At 44.2% G+C, this 18,094-nt stretch overlaps 1 protein-coding gene across 2 annotated transcripts in view; it reads right to left on the bottom strand.

The window, feature by feature from the left end:
* Positions 1 to 6,928: 6,928 nt before the first annotated feature.
* The window catches only part of EGFR (epidermal growth factor receptor), a 50,250-nt gene continuing 39,084 nt past the window's right edge, over positions 6,929 to 18,094 (bottom strand). For both annotated transcript variants that reach the window (XM_075142932.1, XM_075142933.1), the window contains 5 exons: positions 15,615 to 15,712; positions 14,991 to 15,158; positions 14,847 to 14,894; positions 14,642 to 14,747; positions 6,929 to 13,622 (listed from right to left, as the gene is read on the bottom strand). In XM_075142932.1, coding sequence (XP_074999033.1) covers positions 13,246 to 13,622; positions 14,642 to 14,747; positions 14,847 to 14,894; positions 14,991 to 15,158; positions 15,615 to 15,712 — 797 coding nt within the window. In that variant the 3' untranslated portion in view covers positions 6,929 to 13,245. The remainder of the gene's footprint in view (positions 13,623 to 14,641; positions 14,748 to 14,846; positions 14,895 to 14,990; positions 15,159 to 15,614; positions 15,713 to 18,094) is intronic.

Raw genomic sequence — 18,094 nt, 5'->3', positions numbered from 1 at the left:
GAATTTTCTAAAGGTACAAGCTCCCTGCAAAATGAAAAACCAATGCATTTCCCCAGCAAAGAGCAAATTCACAGCCAAGAAGCCTCTTTGGCCCAACCTGTGTTAAAATATTTATTGTAGAGTAATATGGTGTTGGAGGGAAGGCATTTATACCACATAAATAATTCTCCCTCTTTTTCTTGAAATTATATTATAAATTATCACTACAAGTTTATTGAGCACTACTTTCTCACCACCTATGGGTAAGCAGTCGCGCTCTCTATATTTATGTTTTCAATATAAAGAGTGTCCCTATTACATATTTCAAGGCAAAAATCATAGTCAACATAATAGAGGACAAGCCATAAATTCGTAAACTGATATAAAGCACCGCTGGCTCAGTGGATGTAAATCAGCAGGGTTCTACTCAGACCCCATTGCTTTATATTCACTGGAGAGCTGAAGCAGCCCCAGCACCAGGGAATAGCTCTTCTGCTTGGTGAATGGGAGTGAACTGCCAAACCCAGGCTTGCCTGTGAGTTTCCATCAGTGTTATTAAAATCCTGGCTGGGTGTCATCAGACCAAAAGTCTATGTAGCAAAATATCTTTCCTCTCCCAGTGGCTAAAAGTAGCTCAAGGAAAGTGTGTGAGAAAGAGGACATGTTTACCTCTTGGGGTAATTCAGTTTGTAATGAACCTATTTATTAATTTCCCGATAGCCTCTGGGTAATTTTTTGGTGTTTCTTTGTGTGAGAAAGCATAAATTTAAGTTGTGGTCATTAAATTAGTTTGAAATAGATGTTAACAGAATAGCAGTCTTTCACCCAAGAAAGTTTTCTTGAGCCAACATTTTGAATGATAACCTCAATACTCAGTAACCCAGCATTCAGGATGAAATGTCACCTATGAGCCCATTAAACACTCGTTGAGGTAATACCTTCTCTATGTAAGCAGCTGACAGGCTTGCAAAATAGGAAGTTGCACCCTGCAAAAGGATATATAAGTGCCTGTGTCCTGTTCTACCTGCTGAGCAAACCTCTTTGCATGGAAAGGTTACACCAGAAGACCACATACCCAGCATCTCTTTGTAGAAGTCATGCTTGGTACAGGGGTCGTCTTTTCCATGCAAAATCTAACAGGTTGATTTCAAAGGGACCTAACTGAGCTGGGTACCTGAGAAACCTTGCTAAGAAACATGCAGTACACAAAACAGTCTGCAGCCTGTATGTAGTTCAGCTACAGAGCTAATGCTTGTGAAATTGCACTGACCCTTTGTTAAAGGAGCTGTATAAAAGGCTGCCATCGCCGCAGCTGTCGTCTTAAACATGAGCTCAAAAATTTACTTCTGTAGGTACTTCCTCCAAATTGTCTCTTCCTACAGCCCGTGCTTCTCCTCCCCACTTCCAGGTAGGACCCACAAGCACTCCTCTTTCCGTGGCACTGCCCAAAATGCCACTTGCTACATCCTCCTCTACTGAAGAAAACAAGTCCAAAAGACCATCCGAAGAGCAAATCCACCTAATCCTGTCCAAAATATCTCCAGAGAGCTCAAAGCTTTGCCATGAAACAAAATAACAACATGTATAAAGGGGTTTAGTTAATAACTTAGGAAATTAAATGGTGGGTGCGTTAATATACTCAACAACAGTGACCAAATTTTGATGCAGATTTATTTTAAAGAAAATGCCAGTTTTCTCAAGCCAGTCAAGAAGCCTCTGACATGTCTTTTCTTAGCTCATCCCTCTTCCAAGTTTTCTTTCTGTCCTTAAGAAAGATCTTATTCTTCCATCCTGACAGCCCTTTGTGCAGCCACACCAACACCTATTTGCTCCTCTCCTTAGGCCATCCCGCACCAGCCCAGTTTGCGTTTCTTTTTCTCGCTTCCCTACCTGGGTGTAATATGCTTTCCTACCTCCCAGGGTCCTCGTGAGGTGAAATTTGTGTCACGTGCCATGAAGCAGCCGGGGCCATCGTGAAGGTCTCTGCAGGATTACTTTGCGTAGCCTGAATGTGCCACCTCCACCCTCCCGTCACCGGCTTCCTCCTGCAGCCAGCCGGGTGGCAATCCTCCGAGCTGGCCCAGCTACCAGCATTTGAATGGGCTCATCTCTGGCTAAATAATGATTTCAAGCTTCCCAGTGAGCATTGTCCCCCTGGGAGAAGTGACCTATTGGTCTGAACCAGCTTGTATTGAAGGGAAGCATTAGAAAAGCCAATGCAATTAGCACTCTGACAAGGATGCTTACAAAGATGAATTTGGGATCAGTGCTACCTCTAATAACTACTGCCTAATCACATTTTGTTTAATCATGTATAGATCCCTGTTTCTCCCGGGAACTGCCTGGTGCCTGCCTGTCTTTTTGTGTTGGTTTGAAGTGCGCGTTGGAGGTAGCCTCACCACCGAGTAACTACGAAGGTGTACCTTGCCGCTGCCTACCCCACGGTGGGGGTAACACCCCGATGGTATAGAAAGACTCCCTCAGCAGGGGTATCAGCATGGTTTTGCTTTGATGTGAAACTGGGGAGAAAGCAGGCTGACTTTCAGGAGGAAGGCAGCTGCGCGTGCTCTTGTGATGTTATATATTACTTAGGGAGATGTGCCTCAGAGGCCTGCCCGTTGCCCTCTGCGAATACAAAAGAAAGCTAAACTCCCAAAGATCTCAGGTTTTGGCACACAGGCATTTTGTTACTTTTGCCCACCTACACAACTGATGTCTGATGGAAGTTAGGTTTGTTGGCTTAGCACCCAGAACCCGAGAACAATTCAGAGCCTCACCTGTTTACAAGTCTATTCCAGCATCATTATTCACAGCAAAACATAGAGTGGCCAGATTTTTTAGGCAGATTTCCATTGGATTCTGAAGCAATAAAACAAGTACTAGAAATATCTTCCATTAGTAAGCCCCAGGGACCAATATACTTATTTTTAAAAGTATATGGAGGCATTATTTGCATTAGGTAAGACCGTGGCCTTTCCAAAACTGCCATTCACTGAAAATAGTCTTTTTTATTTCTTCAGTAGGATAAATTTGTGCTAGAGCCTCCTCACATGAAACAGAAAGGCTGGACAAAGACTACTCCCCATCAGCAGTTTAATGATCACAAAGCAAAAATGAACCTAAACCTCTTTGTCCTGATACAGTCTATTTCCATTATTTTAAGACTCTTCACAGCATCATCTGCACAATATTGCTTTTCTTGCAAGACATGAAGAAACCCAATAACTGAGCATTAGGGAAACGGAGTGCTTCACAAGAGCTTCCGAGGGCAGGAGGATGTCACCCTTGTTATGATCTTGTCACCTGTACACTTGTCACCAAGGGGTACAGTCATGTACTTCGGGTGCACGTTGCCATGTCAGACGTCTGCTCTATCATGCATGCGATTGCATTGCAAGTCTACTGAAACTAAACCGCCAAAGAGAAGGATTAATTTTCCATCAGATCAGTGCGGCGATCCTTTCCAGCAGCAGCCCGTACTTAGGTTGGATTAAATGTACCATGAACCTGTACTCCAAATGGACTGGAAAATAAGTCGCCTATGCAAGCTCGTTTTTTCTGCTCTGTTTGCTGGGAGACCTATTTTAAAGCTATGTATGTGGTGGACAGAGTTTCTTTCTCTTCCAAGAGAGGGCACTATTAGCTTTCCTTCTGCTGCTCTCAGACGCAAGGGTAGTTGTAGTAGTCTTGTTGGCTGGGCCCTAAGTGCCAAGCCCGAGGTACAGGCACCAGAAACTACGCAGACTTTGCAAGCTTGGTTCCCTTTTGGAAATCTCAAATAGCTGCATGTGCTTTCTACGATTGCCCCACGGCAGGTCTGGCCGCAGGGGAGAGCGCTGTGCCCAGAGGACCTCACCACCCTGCTGTGCCAGAGCTGCATCCTAGTTACATTTATGCCTAGCCCAGCTTGGTTTGCCCTAGCATGGCTTGGTCTCCACCGGCAGTGGTAGAGGTCACGTGTTGCTGTATTTCTTATCCACAAGCATTAAACTCACATGCAGGTCCTCTGCTTTTGATGATTCAACAGGCTCCAGAAGCTAGATGGAAACCTATACAACCAGCTGTGACCCTTACTAGCTGTACTTTGGCTTGTTAAATGAGTGCCAGTACAAATACTGCTAGATAAAAGCTGTCTGTGAGACATCTCTTGTATCGTCATCACTCCTTTCTGAGGGTGACAGTGTCCAGTGAAGTCTAGTGCAATCCATAAGTCTGTGCCCCCCAAAAAAAGAAAAGGAAAAAAAAAAGTGCAGACCAGTCCATATGATACTGGATAAAGATGACAAACACTTACTGCCCTATCTCTGAGCTAGTTCAGTTTCACGGGGCTGGAACTCACTGAAGGCAGCAGTCTCTGGGGTTAACACATGTATTAAATAGCATTCCTTCTGCTCTCTTTAGAAAGAAAACAGGTTTTAAAGTAAAAGGCTTCTGCAACAAGAGCTCTGGTGTTGAACTTCACACAGATGGTGCTTATAAGAGAGATTTCAATTCCCAACAAACAATTTAAAGTACCACCTGGTCTGTAATTCCAGCTCCTCTCCCAGCTAAACAGCAACAATAATCCACGTTGTGGGACTGGGGGCTTACTCCCCCATAGATACTTACCGGTGGGCTCCAAGCAGGCCACCTCATCTTGTGGGCAGGGATGTGGGGAGCAAGACCAGCCACTCGGCTGAGCACCCTGAGCAGGGCATGTCCCTTGGCACCTGCTGTGTCAGTGACACCCCTCCTGGGGGTCTGCCATGGGTCTGCCTCCGGTGGGCGCTGACACGGGAGCTGAGCCTCTCTCTGCCAGCAAACATAACGCAACTTTAAGGAGGCTGAGTCACCTTCTCTGCAGTTCCCAGCACCTGCCTTTGGTAATTGCAAGGTCCCTCTTTCTTGCCAGACTCATGCCTGGTACAAATACCCCTTGTCAAATGCTGCTGCAGAGTGTTGCCCCAGTCGGCAGCCTTAGGACAGGAACGAGCAAGGCCATCTGTGACCAGTAAAGTGCTGAAACCTGACTGCCCCAATGAGCAACCGCGAAGCCCTTCCACGTTCAGTGCTGTAGTAGGCATGTAGGTCTGTCCCAGGTGCCGTGGCAGGTGGTCAGACTACGGCTGTGGGCCTCCTCAGAGCGCGTTCGCTCTTTTATTGGCCACCTGGGAAATTTCTTAAGCGATCTGATCTAATGATGGAGCGTTCAGATTAGTTCCCTAGAGGCTGGCTTTGTTGATTTCCTAGGTCTAGCTCAGGAGCACCGAAGGGTGAGGCTCGCTCAGCGCTGCTGCCGATAATGACGGAGCATGTGGAAGAGACTTGTATTCCTCTCCTCTCTTTAAACAGCAATTTTCTTTATCTTATCTTAACCTACCATATCCTATGCAGACAGACAGGGGGGTTAAACTGCAGCTGTGTTTCTCTGGCTGTCTTCTCCTCTTGCACCCTTTGTCACTTTTTATGTTTATTTGAAGTTGGCCGCACTGAGCTCAGTGGAATTTCTGAATACTCGTCCTTCCCAAATACCTGCGCTTTTCTATACTGACACCATTCTTCATTTTAAGTTCCTCTCTTTTGGTGCTTTGACAGTGGGATTTAGTCCCATCAGTGTCCCCACCTCTCTGGGGTAAGTACAGAGGCATTGCTCTGCCTCTGTTACCCACCTGTGAAACACGGAGAACAGCAGTTTCCTGTCTGATAAAGACTTTTGAATCTAGAAGTTGTTTTCTGATCTTCGCAGAGGAGGTGTATGGACGTACAACATATATTTCAGTTTCCTTCTCGATATTAATACTTATTCTTCAGAACATCAGTACTAACATAATCTTCCCAAGCCAGTTGATCATTAAAGGCGGGGGGGAATCATGTGCCAAAAGAGCAAAGATTTATTTAATTACTTTTATTAAAATAAAAATATCATGCATTAATAAGCATTAGACATTTCTGAGAACCAGTAATATGAAGATTAAGACTACGTCGTTTCTGCATAAAATAGGTTGAGAGCTGGTAAAACATGCAGCCTACATATTGGAAGGGACTGGATGGAAAGATGAAAATGAGAAAGGTGCTGTAGTGGCTTTTTTTTCTGTGTACAAAGTTCATCTATAAAGACAAAAATGATTTAATTTACTAATCGTGATACTGGGGACTTATCCAGGCTGAATGTGTACAGACAGTTCCAGCTCCTCTCTTCTTTACTGTCTTGTCAACCCAGTGTATTTTGCTTTGTTATGTTGAGGACCCTGTAATTCCTTTAATCTTTGTCTGCTACATGTTCCACCAGTTGGCTAATTAAATGCCAATACTCAGGGGATGCTGGGGCTTCATTTGACTGGCTTTGCTAACAGAATTTCTCTTTCTGTCTAGTGTATAGTACAACCATTTAAGTCACCAGTGTGACTCTGGTTGAGACTTTATTTTGCCTTTCCTTACGAGGGAGTCCTGTATTGCTGTTGCGCAGCTCATGGCTATGCAATTCGGAAATGGCCAGCAGTATGGCTTCATATGCCACATGTCACATGAATGAGCTTTTGAGGGATTGCTTTGACTCTGCTTCTGCTATTATCATAAAAGTGAAGTGAGAACCTGCCATGCAATTGGAAAGAGCAGCTTTTATTAGCGCCCTGATAAGCAGCACCTGGGCTTTCATATTGCACTTCCAATGGTCACAAGTGTTAGCTGCATTATTGCTCACATTATGAAACGCCAGCACTGTGCATGCAGAGAGCCAAAGAGTCCTGGAGAGAGGAAAGGGCCCTGTTATTAGCTTCACTAAGCTCTGGATAAATCCCCAAGGTGACAACTTTTACCAGAAAAAAAATCTAAGTCCATCAATAAAGAACCCTTAATGCGAGTTCTTCTCTGGCTACAAACCCTACAAGCTATCCACTGATTTTTCTTCCCCCCAAATACAACAGTATATTACAATAAAAGTTCTCCAAAAATGAAAAACAATTAAAAAGAATAATATACACCTCATTTTTATCGCTCAATATACAAACAATCTTTGATCAACAGTATAAACCATTAAACCATATAAAAGTCAAGAGTTTCTTATTGTACAAATAGTGCTTTCATAGTTGAGTAACTTTACAATGCTGCAAGGGTACTGTCTGTATCTATGGATATATTGCTTGACAGTTTATTAAAACCAAGACATTATACCTTATACTCGGTTGATTGCATCAATACAAAGCAGCCTAAAACGGGCAATGGATCCATAGGATCTCTGATTATTGCGAGGGATTTTTAAAAATCACTCAACATTAGCCTTGTTTTATACTCTTAGTGTAATCAAGTTAAACATCCCATTAATTTCAAGGGGAACGGTATTAGGAATGTAGGATTAAAAAAGCAACCTAGGTATGTGAGCCAAGCCTCCTACCATTGTAGACAACTACTTTACTTATTCCCTTTCATAAAATATGAGGATAACATTGATGGTGGTTGCAAATGCACAGTCTCCAGCTAGCTTGTGAGAAGTAAGGAGAAGGGTCTGGATAAATTCCAGCGTGACTGGAAATGATGTACCGTATCAGCTACATCGGAACAACACCTTCCACCAGTCCAGTTGTTTGTGGCAGGTTTGATTCCTGGTTTTGACCTTATTAATTAGAAAAATCCATTACTTCAAGGCGAGAGGTACAGAGACACCACAAGGCCCGTGCTGTCGTGCATCCAGACAGCCCCATCTGCACCACGTAAGAGGATGAGAACAAAGCTGGTGGAGCACCAGCCCTGAATCTTGGCCGAAGGCATTTTGCCTCCTGACTTCAGCGGTGCAACAAGTGGCGTGTCTTTTGCCAGCTAGGTCTCCAGTTATCAATTTTTGGATGCTACTGAGGGTTTCCTTGACTACTAACTGTGGTACAGCCTGCTATGGCCGCACTCTTCTCTCCCTGTATAAGAAGAAGGGGTTGCATGAAGTACCTCTGACCGACCCGCAATTCTCAGTCCACGTGGCCACGGTAATACAGGTGATCTCCCAAAACACACGATGTCGAACGGAGGCAGGACGCGTGGCAGAAAGGAAAGCCTATCGTGGAAGCGCCGTGATTTCAACTCCCCTGCATAATTAAAGTAATACATAACCCAAAGTGTTATCGGTTTAAAGTCTCACTGCCTGCCTACACACTTCCTCGCATAAAAAGCAGTTATCTCATCATGTCTCATCTTCACCTCATTGTATTTTTTCCTGATACTGAGCCAAAACACCATGTATTTGTTTCTTTTTTTCTTGGCTGTGTCCCCGTTTAGCTATTGCGTTGAGTAGAAAATGAATCGAAATGGAGTAGAGGTTGTAGGTCTGGCCCTGAAGTGATACCTGGTCCTGATATTTGGTTTGGTTTTCTATGGACAGGCCTCACCCTCCCGTCAAGCCCTCTTGGCTCAGCGGAGGTCTGGCCCAGCCCCAATGAAGAGTGGAGATCTGTAGCTTTTCCCTGTAATGAGAGGCTGTGGAAGTGGTGATCAATACCCTATTCCTTTAAAGCAAGAAAACAAGACGTTACATCTTTGGTCCTAATGCAGCCCATTTGACAAGCTACTTAAAGGTGTCGTGGGGTTTTTTTGCATAAACATTTTTTCTATTTTTTTTTTTATTATTTCAAAAAGGCTCCTTAAAAGTTGTATGTCAGAACAAAGAGATAACACTTACAAAAAGAAAGCTAGAAAATGGGATCCCAATATAAAAATTTGAACCAGTGGTGATAAAACATTACAAAGCATTCTTGCTAAGTGTTATACACAGAGTTTGACATTTCATGAGTATATGGTTTCCATCAGGAAGGAGGACACAAGCACATTTTCATACTTTGTCCTGATTCAGATGTTTTCTCACAGAGAAACGTGGGGGGAAACAAAAGCCAGAGTACCGTAACTGCTCATTTGGAGAGGCAGCGGTCATACTAACAGAAGATGTTGAACCCTGAATCTGAAAAATGAGCGCTTGTCTGGAAATGCAAAGTTTCTCCTGGGCACCCTGGAGCACCCCCAGACAGACCAAGGACACCCCAGGCACCTTGTGATGGGACCTCTTTAAGCTGTTTGGGGTCCTGTGACATTGTTGTAGCCCTAACTGCGTCTCCCAGGGAAGAGAAGAGATTCACCCCATAGTACGAATGCCGCGTACATTGGTTTTCGCACAAGCACTCTCTGCGAGAGGGCTTCGCTTCAAGCTGGTAGCAGGGACAGGAGCCACGTGTCTATTCCCATGTGTACCTGCATAAACAGTCAATGGCCTCAGTGGTGTCCCTGGGCAAATTCGGCAGCTGTCTCGGATATGGATTGGCTGGCTGCACCCCTTCCCTGGCATTACTCTCCCTACACAAGCCCCTTCCTTTCAAATATACCACGGGAGCGTATTTTCTAATGCCGGGGCTTCACGCGGCCATCCTACGGTGCCGCTGGTGGGAGAGGGCATCACCCTGAGGCGTTCCAGAAACCACCATCTACTTCCAGCTGCTCTCTCTAGAAAACTCACTGCATTGTTGCCTGCCAGCTGGAAACAAAAGCAAGCCCCCAGCCTCTCGGATGAATTTAGCTAACAAGACCAATTGCAACATGAAGGAAATTTCCCAAGCCAACTCCCTTTGCAGCAAAAGAAAACAACCCAAGGCCCAAATGAAATCAAGTGCGCTGACACTGTACACAGGTCACTGGAAGACATCAAAGTAAGATGAAGACTCTTGACTTAACTTACGATTTCATATACGAGCAGTTATTAAAAGTCTTAAATTGTTATTGCAAAAGCAGTTTCATATTAACTGCTGCTTTATGATTAAGAGACACTAAGCACTAACTTGTAGTGGTTTTATTTTGCCTTCCATGAGAAATACAGTAAAAAGGGAAATTTTTATTTTCTCAATTGGTAAGACTCTCTTAGCTTTTAAAAGTGGCTGTGGCCTTCTACATTTCCCTATTCAGTTGCATTTTAAAAATCAGCATTTTCTACCCACACCTCCTGAGAGACAATGGCAGAACTTTCAAGTTATTTTTGGATGCTAATTCATTGTAAGCTCTCAAGATGCAGTGTATTTATTTTTTCTAACATTTGTAAAAACACAACTTTTATGTCCCATTTGGTAGCCTAAACTCCATGCAACCCTGCATCAGCAAGGTCCCATGCAATGCTGCCTAACCGTGTCTGCCTTTATGAGACCTATGACCTGCACGGGGCTCCTTGCTGTTACATAGTCAGTGAGCTGCAGTGGGAAAACCTGACTATTTCAGCTGCTTACCGATTTTTTTTTTTTTTTAATCTCTGTGGAAGTCATTTGGTACATTGCTAATGTCTGTCACCCTACGAGCAACAGCCACGCAGCTGCGCGGTCCCATCCGCTCCTGCTGCCGCTCTATCTGCCCCTGCAGGCACGGTCCACAGACTGCAGCACGCTGCCCAGTTTTTGTTTTTTGCTGGCTTTTGAATCATTACTGAGCTGCCGATTTACAAATCATGGCTTACAGGATGCCTATTTACCAGAACTACTTCACAATATAGCTGATCCCACCAATCTGCAATCTGTACATTTGTATGGAGAGTTTGTGGTCCTACAACCTCCTTCCTACTTTTCTCATCAAAACCAATACGTTAAAAAAGTGATGCTCTTTCAAGCTTACATCGCTTAATTTTCAGATGAATCTCCCTGTTTCTAGCAATGAGTCGCTACTGAATCTCTCCTAAATTGTGAGTGGTTTTATTTTGCCTTCCATGAGAAATATAGTAAAAAGGGAAATTTTCATTTTCTCAATTGGTAAGACTCTGTTAGCTTATGGGCAAGCATATCAACCTCTATTAAATAATGTTCATGCTATATAATGCTGGTGATACATATTGCTACTTCTTAGTCACTTTTTTGTTTTAGCTAACAGATTAAAACAAAACATCAATAAATTCTTTTGTGCAATAGTGTCAGAAAGATTCTGCAGGAGAACGTACACTATGTGATTTTCTAGTGTTCTGCTTGGAGACATAACAGATTTAGCAAATTGAAAATTATCTGTGATTTCTGTTAAGATCTTTTTTTGGTTTTACGTACATTCCTCTCGGGGCGGTGGGTGGAGAAAAGCAGCGCTGCCTGTGCGTACACGTTGCACGCTTGTGAGAGCAACACAACAAATCTGCTCTCAGGAACGCAAGGAGAAATCTGCCACTAATTGGACGTGGGAACTGAATTTTGGTTAGCGTTTTAAATACAAGCCAGTAATAATCAAAGTCAAACATCGCATCCTCCATGCTGCTGCGCCTGGGACTTGGTCATGGTGACACAGATGTACCGAACAGGACAATCTTTGGATTTTGACCCAATATACTGCTCTACCCTAGACTGCAGCGTGGGCAGTGAACTACTGCACACACACAAGCCGCTAATGCATTTTACACCATGTTACTTATAAAAGGGGTCATTTCACATGACCGTTCTTCTCCTTCATTCCTCAATAAATCTGTAAAAACAACGTTCTGAGGATTTGCTGCTTGATCCTGGACTCCAGATGCAATACTTAAACTGAGACACATACTGATATATTCAAAACACAGTGGCAGCATAAATTTGACTATTTCTTGCTACTTAGTATAGACTACATATCCTCTGCAACTCAGCTGCTTATGCTACCCTCAAGCAAATTGCCAATGTTCAACTAGTTACGGGCCTTTGTACCAAAATCACCAAATGTGCATTTGCTTTCTGATCTACTGGTTTGATTAAAATAGCCCTGCCAAGCTGCTGGTGGGATGCGTCTAAATTACTGACTAAATTCACACTTTAGGCATTTTACTCCTCCTACATTCATAAGAAATGTTAATGATGGAAAATCTGAAGCTCTGTATCACAGGCCCCTGGAAAGAGAAGCTGCTTTTGCTGCTGTGATTGCTTTATACTATGAAGCTAAAATCTTAGCCTTGCCTAGTCTGCCTATTCCACACTGATAACAGAAGATGATGCTGGGTATTTTAAGAAGCACTAGGCAGCCCTGTGTTTCAGAAGAGGGAGATAATATTTTCCATCACTCCAGATTATTCTTCCTTTCCTTAATTCATTCTCACTGCCCCTCCTGCATTGCCAGGATACGTAATCCCAAAGGGACAGGCAACCAGCCCCAGCCTCTGCCCCAGCGTGGTACAGCAATTGGCAGTATTCTGCCTTGAAGTGAGTAAAGCGTAACACTGATATACCCCTTTTCTTTGACAAATGTATAAGGGAAAATTATTTCTGCTCTGAGCCCCTTTAAGAAGGGAAATAAAACCACTTGGCTAGAGCTACCTGTGTTTCTTGCCCTAGTCAAGTTTAATTTAGTATAGTTCTTCCAGTCTGCCTCGTGAATGCTCCAATTTGCCACCATTTGCATTTCCTTGACATTTAATTAAAGTCTGTTAAACATTATTTGACACTTCATTTTTCAGTTACAGCAACATCTTTAACCGTTTTGTTGAAGAAGAAAGGCATTTTGACAACTCGATGGCTGCATAAGGGATCAGAAAAAAGATGTCTTGCGTTTGACCATCAGAAAGCAGACTAGCGAGCACTTTATAACCATGTACAGATGACTTTGAGGTAAGTTCCTCCTGTCAGTTTTTAGCAGTAGTGGTCAGTAGGTGATGCGTTGTGCCATTTTGCTCCTTGTGCTAGTTTTCCCCAGAGTGATCCACTCTATACTGCCCTGGGCAGAATCTCCCATATGTCCCCCAGATGCACTTCTCCTCTTCGTGCCAAGAAGCAGTATGTGGAGCCAATTTGTAAAAATCCGGTGGTTTGGAATAACTGTTTCTGTTCCAGGAGTTTTGGAAAACTATTTAGTAACATTATTTTTTTTCCTGCTGGTGATCTGAGCACCACATAGCAGACCAGCAGTACAAGCATCTGATCTTGTAAAAGATCCAAAAATTCTGTTAGAAACATTTATAAAAATACAGACTGTAGAAAGGAATTTGACTGTACAATGTGTACAGCTCTCAAGTTCATCCCAGAGTGGCTTCTTACCATGCTACCATTTGAAAATGAAAGGAATGCATCCGTAGGTCTTCTGTCCAGGAAGATCCTGCTCCATCCCAACACGCATCCGAGTGCAGGCCTTAGCCTCAGTTATTACGTGGAAATGGGCAAGAAAAGAACCAAACTACAATCAGATAGGCTTCGCAGTTTCAGCCCCCGTGCTGAAAAGGAAAGGTGTGCTTATTGATGCATTGCGGTCGCCATTCACTATGGGCAAGAGTCCGTTCCTGCAGCAGCCAGGTGGTTCACCGAGAGTCTGGCTTGCCTCACTGCAAGAAGAAATTCTCTATGGTCATGCCGACGCTTCAATGTATTCACTTTTTGGTGCTGCTACCCTCAAGTACTCCGGGTTCTCTGCCGCGGGAACTTTCAAGAGACCGTTAGGTTTGGTTTCCTTCGGTAAGAAGTCCTGCTGGTAGTCAGGATTGTCCAGATTTATTTGGTGGTTGCCTGCCTGGATCCAGTAAGGAGAGCTCTCGAAGACTGTCTTGGCCAGCGGAGACTGGTTGGTGTTGAGATATTCGGGGTTGTCCACAGCTGTGCTGTGTGAATTCTGGTAGCTGGAGTCCGTGGGGACCTTTGAGTTTGCTGTGAGTGAGAAGTTGTTGTAGATTGGATTCTGGACCACTGAGGCAGATGCTTTCTTGGGCACCAACTGGTTTACGTACTCTAGAATAAAAAGAAAAAAAAAAGAGAAGGAATGAAAATGAAGACATATAACTAATGCAGCCATTTGCATCACTCGAGGTCTAGTTTCAACCCAGCTGCCACTTGCTGTTCGCGCACAGCATCTCACTGAACCTTCCGGAGCAGAAAAGAGCCAAAGGCAGGGACTGCCATGCTGTGGCACCAAACGCGCTGCCCTGAAGTTCACCTTCAGGAATTCAGTTTGCAAAGTAGCAGAAAGATGGCTTGGACCACGAGACAGCGAGATAGCTACTGCTGATTTTAGTGACGTGGGGGTGGCTATGTCCCAGATACCGTTCTGAAATTGAAGTCAGGGAGCTTTGCTGCCAGAAGCTGTTTCCCTAGAAAAATGTTTAGAGATGAGGAAAGTGCCTAGAAAATACAGGACTGACAGAAACAGAGACTCCGCATCTCTCTTAAATGCCATCCCTTGCAGGGTCTTTCACCCTTTTTAGCTGTGATGTATTCTTGGAAAGGTTGGGTGGGTTTTTTTAAGGACACAAAGCATCACGGCTGCATAACCCAGCACCAGCTCCCTCGGTGCCTGCTGGCTCGCTCTCTGACCGCCTACGCTGTAAGTCCACGTGAAACCGTGAGCTGCCTTCTGTGTATCCACATCTGAAAGCAGTGAAACTGCCAGAAAGCTGTTTATATTGCTGAAATGGTTTAAGGGGTGAAACCCGGTTTTTAGAGGATATTTTCCGAAGTGCAGAGGTGGTAGAAAGCTTTAAACATATAACCACGCATGCGAACTCCCCGGCCACATGGCACACATGGCAAACATGAGGAACCTGGCCACTGAAGGAACCAAAATGAGAAACGGCCAGAAGCAGCCAGAAAAAGTCTAGGAAAAGGATACGTGCGCACGTTTTCCAACCAATACAGGTAGGAAGCATTTGGATTGCTTCCTTTCTACAGAAAAAGAAGGATAGCGATTATATTCACAACCAAATGTCTGTGAATGAGTGGCTGTGGGATGGAAACACGGGAGAGGTACTCACCCGGGGCTGGCAGGAAGCCGTCGTCTATGCTGTCCTCCAAGAAAGCGCCCGTTGGGTCTGAGCTATACCTCTGGACAAAGCTGTCTTCCCTCACAGGGTGTCCCTGCTAGGTTTGAAATAGAGAAAATCAATATTAAAGGCACTGTTTTGTAGAAGTTGATCCACATAGGCAAGTTGCTCCTTTTTTAAAGATCATCCCACTTACCCCGTTTCTGTCAATGCAGGTTGTAGCAGAATTGTTGCTAGTAGCACTCTTTTAAAAAGAGAGAGAAAGAAAATACAGACATTATGAGAAGCAGTTCACTCTTAAAATTGCTTGTCATGTTTCCACAGTGGAGAAGTTTCATACCAATGAACTCAAGAGAGGAGTGCGGGATGTTGAGGGGCTGTTGAAGAAGCCCTGGTGTGGCACGAGATACTCATCCGCGTCCACTATATCTTCCATGTCCTCCTCCTCCATCAGGGTGCGATAAAACTTGGAGTCCGTAGGGCTGGGCAGGTGCATCCTATCATCTCCCTGTGAGACAAGTTGGTGTGAGAGAGGACTCGCAGACTCCTTTCAAGCCCTCATTATCCCCTTCTCTGAGAGACAAAGTAATTTAGTGAGAGGTCCAAGATGTAAAATCTTGATCTGTGTATTTAACCAAATTTACCTAGAGTTTAGGGAAATTTCGGCATCCAATCTCTATCTATGCCGCTGTAAAATATCTGTGTTTTGAAGAGAATCACTCTGTTCTCCTCTCAGGACTGCAGTATAAACTGTTACTGGTCCTAGACTGGGACCAGTACTAAGAAAATAATGACTGGTCTTGAAATTCTGCTTGTGGTTCTAGCTGAATGTGTTAAGACCTGAAAAGCAATAGTAAATCTGGCCTTCAGTTGTCCGTATTATATGTTTTCATATGCATTTCTAATCATTTTGTGCCTCATAGTAAATGCCCATCAGACATCTTCCTACCATTGGGTTTAGTACCTGTATAACGAGATAGCGTGGGGGGTCACGGGCCATTTTCGAGAACTCCGCTATCAGTTCGCGAAACTTGGGACGGCTGTCTGCATCAATCATCCAGCCTGGAAGGATGACAGGGAAAGCAACACACAAAAAAAGTTGTTTTGGTGATCAAACACAGAGCTTAAAAGAAAATGTAACAGTGAAAAGAACAGCACCATACATGCTGTTAAGGGTTTACCCGTAAGGGACCACCATAAAAAGTTCATTCACCAGCCACTGCTGTGAATTTCAGCATTTAAAATGCACATCTTGGCAGTTTTGGGAAGAATGAAGGAGGTAATAAAACCCCATGTTGGAAAAGCTCCAGGCTGAGCCTGTCTCCTCTCTGCTGGCCTAAATCCGCTTGGGCAGGCAGGTCCCACCTGAGCGATAATTACGCATCAGTCCTGAGGATACCTAATGGGTGGCCAGCCTGGATCGGTCCAAATTAGGCTGCTCTGAAAAAAGCTCTTGAAGGAGGGGAAGCAAACTAACTTCAGCAGGCGGCTGCAGACGTACGGTGATTTGACTGCCTAGTCTTCACTGCACTGCTTTGTGAAATCCTGGGAAGCCTAAAGCAGAAGCTACTCTCTGTACCAGATGTTTTCTAAAATTCAAAACATCCTCGCTGGGGAAAGATTAACCGTATCTAAGCTGTATTTAATTAGTAAACGGACTTTAACAAAAACAAGTCCTACAGCTTAGTGTGAATCAATGCTAGAAGAGATTTCGAATATAGATATTGGTGGTTCAACATGTGAGATTACTTAGGAAACTCACACTTTCTGTTACCAACTAACAGATGAGCTGATGTAGAGACTCTTGTGCTTAAAATTAAAAATAATAAAGGTCAAGCTTAGAAACAGCCTATCCATAGTGATGGAGAAATGAAGTGATAATATGCCATCTGAAATCTGCATTAGACAAGATCTCATCATTGCCAGTGACTTTTTACCATGCTAGAAATATAATCCCCTACTAATTCAAGAAGAAATCCTTTTTGCTTTTAGACAGAGTGGAGCATTTGGGAGTTTGCTGCTGTTGCAGAAGTAGCATCTACTATTTCTGAATTTCTCTCTGAGTTCCATACGTTTAAATACTGCTTCTTAAATAAAAAAAATAAAAATTGTTGTGCAATAACTTTGAACATTTCGGTTTATACTCTCTGCTTATAAAAGAGATGACTGGGAATCCTAAATTCCTTCAGACAAAACGGCACGGCTTCAACAGGGTCTGTGCTGTAGCCTGCAAACACGGGGTGATCAGAGCAGTGAAAGATGTGCAACCGAGTGATGTGGCAGAAGGAAGGCTCAAACCCCAGATCCTCATGCTCTTGAGTTTAAATTCAGTGTAACGGTATGAAAGGGGATGGGGACACTCCACTGATGGTGTTTTAAAAGCCACAGGTACCTGATTAGGTGCTTGGAAAAACGCCTGCTTTCTACATCTGGACTGACCCAAAGGAAGGGCAATGGATGGAGCTGCTGAGCTTTGCAAAGGCTCAGCCCCTGAGGACATGCTCTAGTGCAGGGCTTTCGAAGACCTGGGACATGACTGCTGCAAGCAGAGATGTTGGCAGGGCTGAGGTGTCAGGAGAGTTCAGCATCACCGAGGAGGAGTTTCCAGGACACTGCTTTTGGGTCTGGGCACCTCCCAGGCTAGGTGCACACATCTGGATCCCGTTCCTGCTCACTCTGGTGAGCACAGGATCGGGCTCTCCCCGTGCGGTGTCTGTCCTGACAAAGCAACACTGGGGCACTTTAGGACTCCCCGAAAGTGCTGCACTACGGGGTGTTCATGGTAGCGTGGCTCCTATTTCAGGAACAAGTACATTTTGCTCCAGTGAGAAGGTCTTAAATGCCACCTAGTGGGCTTCTTATCAGCATCCTCACAGACACCACTGGTAACGAGCAGGGATGCGGCAGTCATGGTCTAGAGATGCACAGGAAGCCAGGTAATAATCTGACATTTTAGCAGCTGATATAGATGGAAAAGGGGGTTGGGGTTCAGAAGCCCTTTGATGTGCCCTAACAATGAGCAAAAAGTGCTTCAGAGACCCCCAGCTCCTGTGCTACTTTACAGCAACAGCCATGTGCCGAAAAGGAGCCATCTGAAAATGAGGAAGAAATCGGATGAGGAACTCCGTCTCCGTATGTACATCTGCCATTACGGTGGTGCCTGTGCTCACAGCACTCCTTCAGTAAAAGGAACGCATAATCCGTCTGTGTGATTGCAGGGGCAGGCATATTACTGAACGAAGGGGCAGCCTGCAGGAGAAGGCAGTGTTAATTTTATTTTCTAGACATACAAAACCAGAGTATCAGGTAAAGTGGGTGGTGTTATGCTGATTTACACTGCCTGACAATATCAGTTTAAAATAATTGACAATATCAGCCAGTGGTGTGAATAGTGAAAAAACATTAGTGGGCTGAATTAGCGACTAATGAAACCATATCCCGTGC

This window comes from Calonectris borealis, chromosome 2 (assembly GCF_964195595.1).
Source record: "Calonectris borealis chromosome 2, bCalBor7.hap1.2, whole genome shotgun sequence".
NCBI classification, from domain to species: Eukaryota; Metazoa; Chordata; class Aves; order Procellariiformes; family Procellariidae; genus Calonectris; species Calonectris borealis.
The sequence above is the reverse complement of the archived record's forward strand: the minus strand, read 5'-3'. Positions and strand labels throughout refer to the sequence as shown.